We start from the raw sequence: 10,892 nt of genomic DNA on the forward strand, positions 1-10,892 counted from the left end.
TTTATTTTAAGTTTGCTGTCTGCAGAATATGCCACACTCATAGACCTAGACTATCGAGGCCATGTCTGCCTAACTTATTTAGAAGAAGTCATGGCCCTCGGTTTGATCAATTATAGATGAAGACTTGCGCGTTTGAGCTGTAGTAGCTGTATCTGTATTCTCCCCTCATCCACAGTGTGGGAGAAGTAGTTACAGGTAATACATGACAATGAATTTGCTCACAGCTTCTATCCATGACGGCTTTGCACAGTTTCCCTGTCTCACTGTCAGAATGGTACTAAAAGATCAAATATAACGGATGAAAAATTGTTTCTTTTTCTGTGAATTAGAATGAGCTATATTTATTATGCATTTTCAATGAATAAAAGCAAAATAAGTAGCTACATTTAACATGGCACTTTGAGTAATGGAAGTACAAACAAGACAGCGTGGTTTTACTTTTTTTGGTGTCATGGGTTGAAAGCTTGGACATATCTGTAATAACAAGGCATGCAGTACATTGTGATCAATCTAACTACATCTAAAACTAAATAAAGGAGCTCTATGTATACATTCGAGGCAATTGACATGTATTAATCACTTTTTTATTGGCCTTATTTTAGCAGATTCAAATGAAATGAGACCTTCCCCGTCTCTCTCAGTTGCCTTTACAAACCTGTGGACAACCTAATTGCGGATTTCTTTGTGAAAAGACTTCGCTCAGATTTTCTGTGACAGTCCATATATATATATATATATATATATATATATATATATATAATTGGGGAATATCAATATGGCCTAACATTTTTAGATTTATTTTTATAGACCTTTTTAGAAGTCAATGTAAAACATTTGCAGAATCAATATAAATATACTTAAAGAGCATTTATTTTGCATTAAGTTATATACTTTCACACAAACAATGCCAGAAACACTTGTCTGGTCACGTCTAGTATCTTCTAAAAAGTCACCAGTATCCTATACTAGTGTTAGAGAATATAGGGTCAGGGCTCTGCAGATTGCAACTGAAGATAACACTAACTCAAGAATGATGACTGACAAGTGTGCTAAATCATGCCAGCTGTGTGCATTCTCCAACATATTGAGGTCACGACCATGAGTGGAGACAGCCACCTCAGTCTGCACTTTCTTTTTTAAGGATGCTAGAAATGATGCAAAGCTGTCCTATGGCGCCACCATGTGGGTTTTGAGAATATGCACCAAGTTGAAATCCCCCTACTACAAGACAGAGCATTTATCCTTGACGGAGCTACACAATGGCTTGTACACGATGTTCAGATTACAATTTGTCAATCATGTAGCAAAATGATTCAGCCTACATGTGTAGTAACTGATTGCACTGAAGCTACTGTATGTCATTATATGGGTTTTATATAGCTTTTCATCACACTCACTTCTGAATGATTGTATATTCATTTGACCAGCATGTTAAGCAGCATGTAACTTTGTTTTAAAGGAAGAATATATATTTTTTTATTATTAAATAGATAAGCGTCAGGTTTATATGTAGCTGAGTCAAACTCATATGAACACATAATGTGCTTGTGGGTGTTGATGCAAAGAATAAACCTAAACAAGAAAAATGAAGCTATTCTAGAAAACATCTAGAGTGTATTTGGTCCAGCAAGAGTTCAGTGGTGAAACTGAGAGTGGGTTTACAAACTCACATGAGATTTCAGCCTGTGTAATTCACTGGCACCTGTGGGGCTAATGCTGCGGAGAAAGCCAATTGATGTGTCAAGTGAGGTCAAGTCGGGTTTAGTAGGTTCGATATGTAACTGGATGTTTGAGTGATTGGATTTATCCTGTCTAGGGATGCCTTCAGTGTTAGTTACCAGCACAACATTAAAGCACTTGGACATAAAAAAAACTGATATACACAATAAACTATGCACTGTTTGTCTCCCAGTATGAGCAAAAAACCCACTGAGGCCTTACTGATGCACAGATTGTTGATTAGATCCTGTACTAGGTGTCAGGTGGCTTTTCACTCTCTTTGGATTTATGGAGCAGTAATCTGTGAAGATAATAGATCCAAGACCTATCAAGAAGGGCACTTAGGAGTGAAATGCAAATTAAACTCAGACTAATAAATAAAAACATTAAAAAAAAATTAATTAGCTTAGCATTTGCATGTACTTTCTAATTAATAAATGCTGTTTTAGGCTGCTATTAAGGGTCATTCTAATAACACGTTAAAAAATGTTGTGGTATTTAAAAAAATGCCAGTATGAATCATCTAATTAGAACCACAATATTAAATTCATTGTTTAATTATTTTCTAATGCTTTAAAGATTGTGTTTTTCCTTTTGTTGGGAAACCCTGAAACCCTCCTCAGGGAGCAGGAAGGGTCCCCGGGGCCTTGAGGGGCCAAAGTGTAGGGCTTTAAAAACACCCTGTGCTCACATTGATTAGCCAGTATCAGACAATTTAACATACCATACTGAATGCAATGCAGATTAATTCAAACCTGAAACACACGCTTGTTGACTCTCTCTCAGGTGGTGTCCTCTCCACTACATCACTATCCATATTTACTATGAATGATAACCAGGCGCCTACTGCGAGGCTCGCCACACCCCCTTTCGAGGAACGCCATTTTGTTGACACACAAGACTTTGCGATCAAAATAATCTCTTTTAAAGGCGCTTCAAACCCCAAGCACGACCGTGACATGTGTTGCCCGTCAATGAAACACTCGCAGAGCCCCGTTTAGCAGCGTCTCCGGACAAAAACAGCGCTGTCCCGGGCGTCAAAAAACGTCTGTCTGAAAGTCTCCGGCCACCCATTTCAACATGAAACTCGCCGCGATTGACGTCACCGAGCCATCTTTGTCCACCTAATCCAGGCGGCTGTTTATTACACCGTCATTACCCGCACGGACCCTGACAGCGCCAGGCACTAGTAATAGCCTGCAGGTGCCGCATCCTCGTAGAAATAGGACGAGAGACGAAAAGGTTTTTTTTATTTTTTGTTGTAAGCGAGGGGACGCGTCTCAGCGGCAGGTACGAGCCAGTGTTCCTCCTGGGCTATATAGGCAGGGAAACGCCACAATAACCAAAAGCAAAGGGTGCCAGAGGGTAGAGAGGAGCGCAAGAAGGCACATCCACATCCATCTGCCAGCCACTTAACACGCGCTTTTACACTTCCAGTCCGGATTTCAAGCACAGCTGCCCAGCCAACACCGCCAGGAAACATGTAAGTACTGCACACATTTAAACAAATAAATGAAATTTATTACTCCAATTCCGTCCTCACGACTGAATTGGCAGGGGCTATTTGAGAGATTTGTTTCCCTGTGCGTCTCCATCGTCAAACACTTGAGCTTTTATCACACCGCTAAACATCATTTCTATCTTTGTTGAATTTAATCCCACGCCTCTCCTTCCCCTTCTCCCTTTCTTTGACAATACGAGCCAAGCGTTCAGAGTAAAAAGGCTAACGCGTCGGCCTAACCTTGGAGCAGGACGCAGGCTCCGGGTTTATCTCTCATTAAACAACATAATTAGCCGTGTTTTTTCCCCCCCACGTTTACACGGTTGAACTCGCTCCGTGTTTATAACGTGCCTCTTTTATTTCACTCGTCTGGTGCTTTCCACCCGAGCCAGCACGCATTTTATTTATTTAATTATATATTTATATATTTATTTTCCAGTTTGGACTGGTTTGACCACCGTCTGCGCGATTACCCACAGGCTAATTAACAAAAAAAAATTTAAAAAAAAGCAACGTTAAGGAAAACATCTCGTACGATAAAAGCCTTTCTGTCCTCACTGGCCTTAGTTTATTTTGTCGGGTTTTTTTGTATTTTAGCGTCGCTTGTTGATCCGCAAGTGACCAGAAACAGCAAGGACACAATGTTGAACACACGCAGCGTCGACATTATTCGACAAATACCCCACACAGCCTCTTATAGGCGGTGGTATTATTAGCTGTGAGGCAGGCTTATAGGCCTAGTTTACGTGATATTTGCACCCTTACAGCGGGGGGTGGGGATAGCCTAGCCTCCTACTGTATGTCGTCGATTGTCGTGCGAGGGCGGACAGCTACATGTCTCACCATGTTTCGCCACTGTTTGCGTCGTTAACAGCAAACCAATCCTGTAAAAATGTCTGTCTTCCATTTCCTTATTTGTCCTCGTCTATTTCTAAGCACACATTTACAAGGGTAAGGCTAAGAGAAGACAGCCACGACAGCCTCGTCTGTCGTTTTTTTTTTGTTTTTTTTCCCCCAGGTCAAAACGTGAAAATAAGCCCGGTGCCAACACGTTTGTTCCCCTCTGTGGGCTATAAGTCACGTTCGTCACCAAAAATGTGGTTATAATGGTTTTATCCAAATGCTAAGGAGCCTCCCCGCCCTCGACGTGGTAGGCTTTCAGTGTATTTACAGGCCGTGAAACGTGATGTCTTCCAGGACATTAATGTAGGCCCGGTGGGTCTGGTAGTGTGTGTGTGTGTGTACGGTCAGATATGAAAGAAAGTGAGTGTTGTGGGTTTAGCTTCCAGTTAGGTAACATCACACAGAATGGGATAGTGAGGCTGGGAGCAGAGGCTTCCTGCTCTGTGGCTGCTGAGGCGCTGTCCAGTGCTGAAATGTCGCTCTCCAGTGCTCAAAGTCAGACAGCATGCTTCTTCATGACACACAGAAACCCATTAGATTTGTTAGAAATATACATCAAATGTGAAATTATGTGATCTATCTATCTATCTATCTATCTATCTATCTATCTATCTATGGAGGGCGAGACTATTTTTATAAGCTCTGTCATGACAAAGGCCCTGGATATAATTAGCTTTCACCCAATCTGACTTTAGGAGTGGACTTCACCCATTAACTGTAAATATATCGCCATGTATTCATTGATTTATCTGGTTGCGTCATTTTCTAAGAAGAAACAGTCAAAGTTCTTTTGATTCCAGCTTCTTAAATGTGAATATTTTCTAGTTTCGTTACTCATCTATGACAGTAAACTGAATATCAAGGCTTATGGACAAAATAGAACATTTGAGGACGTCATTTTGGGCTTTGGGAAACGATGAAGGACATTTTTCACCATTTTCTGACAGAAAATAAGCAACAGATTAATCAACAATTCAAGCACTTGTCAGTTGCAGCCTCAGGCTGTTGAGAGAGGAATGTGATACCTGACAGACCCATCCTGTTCGGTCAGCTGCCTTTTTCAGATCAGAGCTCTTTTTGTATTTTTTTAATGTTTGATTGCAAAGTGTTGCACTGTTCTGTTGTCTTCCTATAATACGCTCTGGTGAAACACCAATTCATCGGCAGGGAGAGACGATATTCGTCAAAAGTCAATTTTGAGACAAGTGAAATAGGTTCACCCGGTTAAATTCACCACAAATACCTGTTGACTGCACCCATCAAATCAAGTCGAGTTTAACATTTTCACCTCAAAGTGAGGAATCGTGCACCAAAGCTGCACAGATCAGAAACAGTTGCCCCACCTGGGTGTGGAGCTGGAGTATGTCGCTCCATCGAGCCCAGTGGGATTATTCACAGGACGTGGAAGCTGGTGAGAAATCTTGTCACTGCACTAGCAATGCTTCCTAGTTTGGTTGTGTGCCAGTTCAGAGGTGATGATAGCGTAGACTTCTGGATTTATTACACCTACTTTCTACTTATCTTATGTTGTTTAAGACACAAAATATTAATAAACAAATATAGACATCGCAGGTTAAGGTTTAATACTGCCAGTTTCTATTAGGGCTGGCTGGCAGCTGATAGGGACCACCAGCACCACGAGACTATTCAAAAGGATTTGTTGTTGTTAGAGGATTAGTGATGTGTGAGCGTGTAAAGGTGACCTTTATACAGAGTTTTGCCTCACACTAGCAGAGTAGCTGGTTATAATTACAGGATATTCAGCAGTAGATACTACAACCCTAGCTTTATCATACAAGATTATAATTTCACTTTGATGAATTAAGCATGCTGAGATACTCTATAAAATAATCTATAGATACTCTCATTTTAAGCCTTTAAAATGTCCTTTTTAACGTATGTGATGCTACATTATGTTCGAGAAAGTTTTAATGATAAGACTTTTAATTGATATGGGAACAACAACATTCTTATGAAGGTCAAATGATTTAAGCAGGTTGTAATAGTCATATCTAGTTAAAAGAATAGCATTAGCATACTGTTTTTGCTCTTGACTTGTGTGGTTGTAATTGTGCCTGCCCTTCAGCATTTCAGAGATATTTGACTTTGGCTGAGCCTTTATTTTTCAAATTAGAGATTGTTTTCCCTTACCTTGTGACTCACAAATACAGAATAATAAAAAGTTGAACACATATTAATTGAAAAATGTCCTTACTAAAGAACTAAAACAGTCCCAGTAGGTTCAGGAAGGCCATGAATATCAGGCCATTATCTTTCAGCAATTTAATCTCTTTTATGAAGCTTATGTTCTAATGCATTTCAGAAGAAAAGTGTATTTAATTCATTTCTCTTTGTATTAAAAAGTATATCCTGTCAGAGAATTAGGAGAATAATGCCTATTTGGTGAATGTGATGAAATTTGGAAATTCTGCCAGTTGTGTTTTTTTAGGTAGGTTGAGGCTCAGCTGTTACATGATGTTGTCCTCCTAGTTTTTGATGAGTCTTGTATCACTAATAATTTTCCCTGCATGAGACATACAGTTGCTGTGTAGTTTGTACCCTGAAGCTGTCACTCAGAATAGGTTTTTGTTCATCTTTTATTGCTCATCATTCATGTGAGATTTACTCAACAACAACAAGAGCTTGAAGGAACGGGGCTAGCATTCAACTTGCGAAAAGAAAATAATGGCTATACATTTTTGTATTTCTGTTTTTTTTTGTTCCTCTTGCTGCAAAGAGCAGAGGTACGACTACATGTTAGCATGAAGACGAGATACTTTTCATTGAGCTTTCAACGACACTCTCGCTTAAACTGCCTGTCTCTCACTGAGGTCATTATTTGTGCATAGTGCGTCCAAAAGAAAGGGTATGTAGGTCACAATACAACATGACATGACACATCAGCTTAACTTTTGCAAAGCCTGCAGTCGATGGTTCTTTTATTTCAGGACTCTGGACCCAATACTAAGCATATGGATTTACATATTACAACAGCATATAACCAGTAGTGTGTCCATGACTTTGCCATTATTTAATAGCTTCCAGTACAGTTCACTCTCAACATCTGAGTGAATTATCAACAAACTCTAATAGATGTGTCTCTTACTTTCCTTTAGTTTTTCAATCCAAACTGCTGTCTTTTTCTTTTCTTTCTTTCTTTCTTTCTTTTGCAAAATAAAATCCCTGTGGTGTATATACAATGTGTATGTTGTATAAGATTTAAAGTTTTTATGTTGTTTTATTGTGTTTTCAAGGCTTTCAAAACTTTTCTGAGCTTTATATAAAAACTAAATATTTGTATATTTTTATAATTAGGTCTGCCCCAGCCGCTGGAGCCCCTGCAGCAGAGGGAAACCAACCTCCCAACCTCACCAGCAACCGTCGTCTGCAGCAGACGCAGGCACAGGTCGATGAGGTGAGTACTTGCTGCTCAGATGGAGACATTTAAGGTTCTAGCATCACTCATCGGTGACTTACTGATAACTCAGTCCTCTCTGCTTGCCCAATTCTAATCGGAAAAACAGTAATCGTTGTTAGGGATGGGTTTGTCTCTAGTCATTTGTTTAATATTCAAAATAATGTTCAAACACAAAACATTCTTCCACAAACATCAACTTCTTTCACAGTTCAGCTCCATCCTGTCAGACCCTCACTCATATGGGTCATTCTGTCTCGATAGCTGATTGCACTACATTGCTCTTGTGTGTCTTTCCCCAGGTGGTGGATATCATGCGTGTAAATGTGGATAAGGTTCTGGAGCGTGATCAGAAGCTGTCAGAACTGGACGATAGGGCTGATGCCCTGCAGGCTGGAGCCTCTCAGTTTGAGACCAGCGCTGCAAAACTGAAGAATAAATACTGGTGGAAGAATGCCAAGGTGAGGACATGCAGACGTGCTTACTTGAATAGCAAATACGTTTGTATAAAGGCTAGATGAAACTGTTCCAGCCAGTCACAACAGTTTCTACTGAAGCATCCTTTTTCTGGTACAATAATATGACTGTCATTGGTTGTTTTGGGGTAGAAATTCAAGATATACTATCTACATCATCATGGGATTACACAGTGACATGTTGCCAGGGGAATCATCGTGCTGCCATGTTTAAAAAATGGGAGGCTGCTGGAATTTGAGGTTCATCTAACTGGGGATTTGATGAAAGTCTAGAAATTCATAATATGTGAACATAAATAATACAGTCAGGGCAGGTGGAATTATGTCTGGGCTACATGACCTTTGGTGTGTTTTGTGCTTTTAAAAAGTGTGTTAAATTGAAGAAAATGACACATTTTACTGCTTTTTTAATGACTTTTTTAAAAATCCTCTCACTACAGATGATGATTATCCTGGGTGTGATATGCGTGATTGTCCTCATCGTCATTATTGGTAAGAATCTTTTTTATTTCGCATACATTCGTCTTCATCATCTCAGGAATTAATCAATTGTAAAACAGTGAAAAATGTTTATTCTACATATATACAGTATAATATAAGGTTACTATAATATAATATATAATATAAGTTACTGAAGAACAGAATTACATTCAAGGTGTTCTTGATAACATTCAATCACTAAATGTGGCATTCATGTTACAGCACCGCTGTTGTTTGAATCATCTGTAGTTGCCAGTTTGTTGCACAAGTTGATGTCGCTAACGTTAGCTAGCAAACATTACCAACTCCAGCTAATGCTATCGTTGCTCACGCTAGCTCGCAAACATTAAGGCAGCAGAGTATGCTGTAGAACTCAGCCATTTTTACATGTTTTTCCAGAAACTGGCAACTTCTGCTTATCGCTGATGAAACAAAGATACCATGAGATACCAGTGGTGTTATACTATTGGCTGACTGTTCTGGAATCAACAATCATTTAGGAACCGACAGACATTTTGTCTACTTAAAAATGTTATCAATATGACCTTTTATTTTAACAAATCTAAGAAAGTTGTTGGAAAATGTTGGCTGATGTGTTACATTATAATTATGAATTCAGCTTCATCACCTCTCTTTTCTCTGTCTTTCTCTCCACAGTGTACTTCAGCACCTAAGAAGAGTTGCTCCTACCCCAGTCTAATCGCAACTACCTTGCTACAGAAAAAAAAAACCCTCAAATTGATTCCAAAATTAACCATGAGAAAATAATTTATTATATCTATCTACCCCTGATTAGCCTCGATATAACACCCCTAAACCCTTCAGGGCCCCATGGCTCCCCCACTTCCACCACCTCGCCTCTGGACCCCTGTCAATATTTGTCCTGTGAGTGTGTGGCCCTGTCTCCTTTCTGGGTCCTCTTGGCTTTTCTAACCTGCCATACTGAGAACCAAACACTTGTGACGATGCAACAACAGAAAAGGAAACAACGATTGGCGATTAATTGTTACATAACTGATATATATAGTTCTTTGTAGAGTTTTATTCTGATATATACTGTTTTGTAGGTGTGTGTGCGTGTGTGTGTGCATTTTGTATTTTTTAATTTTTGTATTAATTTTACGTATGCTTCAGCGTTAAATACTGCCTATTAATCAAAGTGTGTACCTTTGCATGTTATCATCATCCGTCTGTCCCCCCTGCTTACTCTCTCTTTTTGGTGTATCTTTGCACAGTGGAGTCAGTCTCCATTCAACTAACGAAATACCAGTTGGTTTTCGAGTCCATCTGTGTTACTCGTGTCCACTAAGACGGTCCAAAATAAGCCGAAGAGATCTAAAACTTGTCATCAAGTTGCAGGACTTTGAGCTCAAACTGCCCTTGAAAATACTCTTACTTCAGCTCCAGATTTCTATAACTTGATGCCATGAAGTTTTAGACTCTTTGCTGGCTTTCTGAGAGAATTCATGCTCACTGATATTGATCCAACATACAAATAATGCATGAATTGTTAAACTAATCCCTGGTAATCATCATTTCCAGTCCTTTCCATCTGAGTGTCATTTCTCTTTCTTCATCTCACCCCCCCTAATAACTTCCATCTGTAACGTCTGTCTCTCAGCATGCTTGAACACCTCAATTTCTTCTTGATGATTTCGAAACTGCCATAGTCGGACCAATGTCTGTAGATGTTTTTTATTTTTTATTTAAATATTACGTAGTGTCTTATTTCGAAAACATTCCTTCATTGCAGTCTAGTGCAAATGGTCTTACCGTAGCACATGTAAGTGTAAGTATCTTTAACAAAAAAAAAAATAATACACGCGATGAAACTTGTGTCGAAAACGTCGGTCATACAAACCATAGGAGAAAATAGTTATAGTTAATAGCTGTAAGGGTAAGTTTTGGATAGACATGATTAGACTTTCAATCTGTCCAAATGATTTTCTTTTGTAAAAATGATGTTATCCTGACATTACACTTACAGTATACTATGGAGATGTCATTAATGTCAAACTGTGGACATGGGCTTACAAAAGAATTCTAATTCCAGGTGATAAGATAGGGCCGTTGCAACAATTGACGAGTTCACACTGAAAAGCCTTAGTCTTCAGTCACTGTAGAATATTTGCAGTCAAACACACCCTCACACTGTAAGTAAGTGCCGAGGGAGTGGCTGACTGCCAAAAAAAGAAATCTGTTGAAAATGCACAAACAAACCTTGTTTTTGATGGCGCTGTCTGGCTGGTCAATAGCCTGGCCAAAGGAGATCCTCGTGCAGCAAAACCTCTCCTCATGAAGAGCACATTTAAAAAAAAAAAAAAAAAAATACAATTCAGCCTTATTTTGCAAATCCAGGAACAGAGACAGAGGCTAATGAGAAAAAAAAGTCAAATTC

General features: G+C 39.3%; 1 protein-coding gene across 1 annotated transcript; it reads left to right on the forward strand.

The window, feature by feature from the left end:
• Nucleotides 1–5,485: 5,485 nt before the first annotated feature.
• Nucleotides 5,486–8,559, forward strand: LOC141007245 (vesicle-associated membrane protein 3-like). The gene is made up of 5 exons (XM_073479595.1): nucleotides 5,486–5,534; nucleotides 6,861–6,867; nucleotides 7,439–7,538; nucleotides 7,841–7,999; nucleotides 8,455–8,559. Exons 1-5 carry the CDS (start codon nucleotides 5,486–5,488, stop codon nucleotides 8,557–8,559), a joined length of 420 nt encoding a protein of 139 aa, XP_073335696.1.
• Nucleotides 8,560–10,892: the final 2,333 nt, after the last annotated feature.

Source organism: Pagrus major, chromosome 13 (assembly GCF_040436345.1).
Source record: "Pagrus major chromosome 13, Pma_NU_1.0".
NCBI classification, from domain to species: domain Eukaryota; kingdom Metazoa; phylum Chordata; class Actinopteri; order Spariformes; family Sparidae; genus Pagrus; species Pagrus major.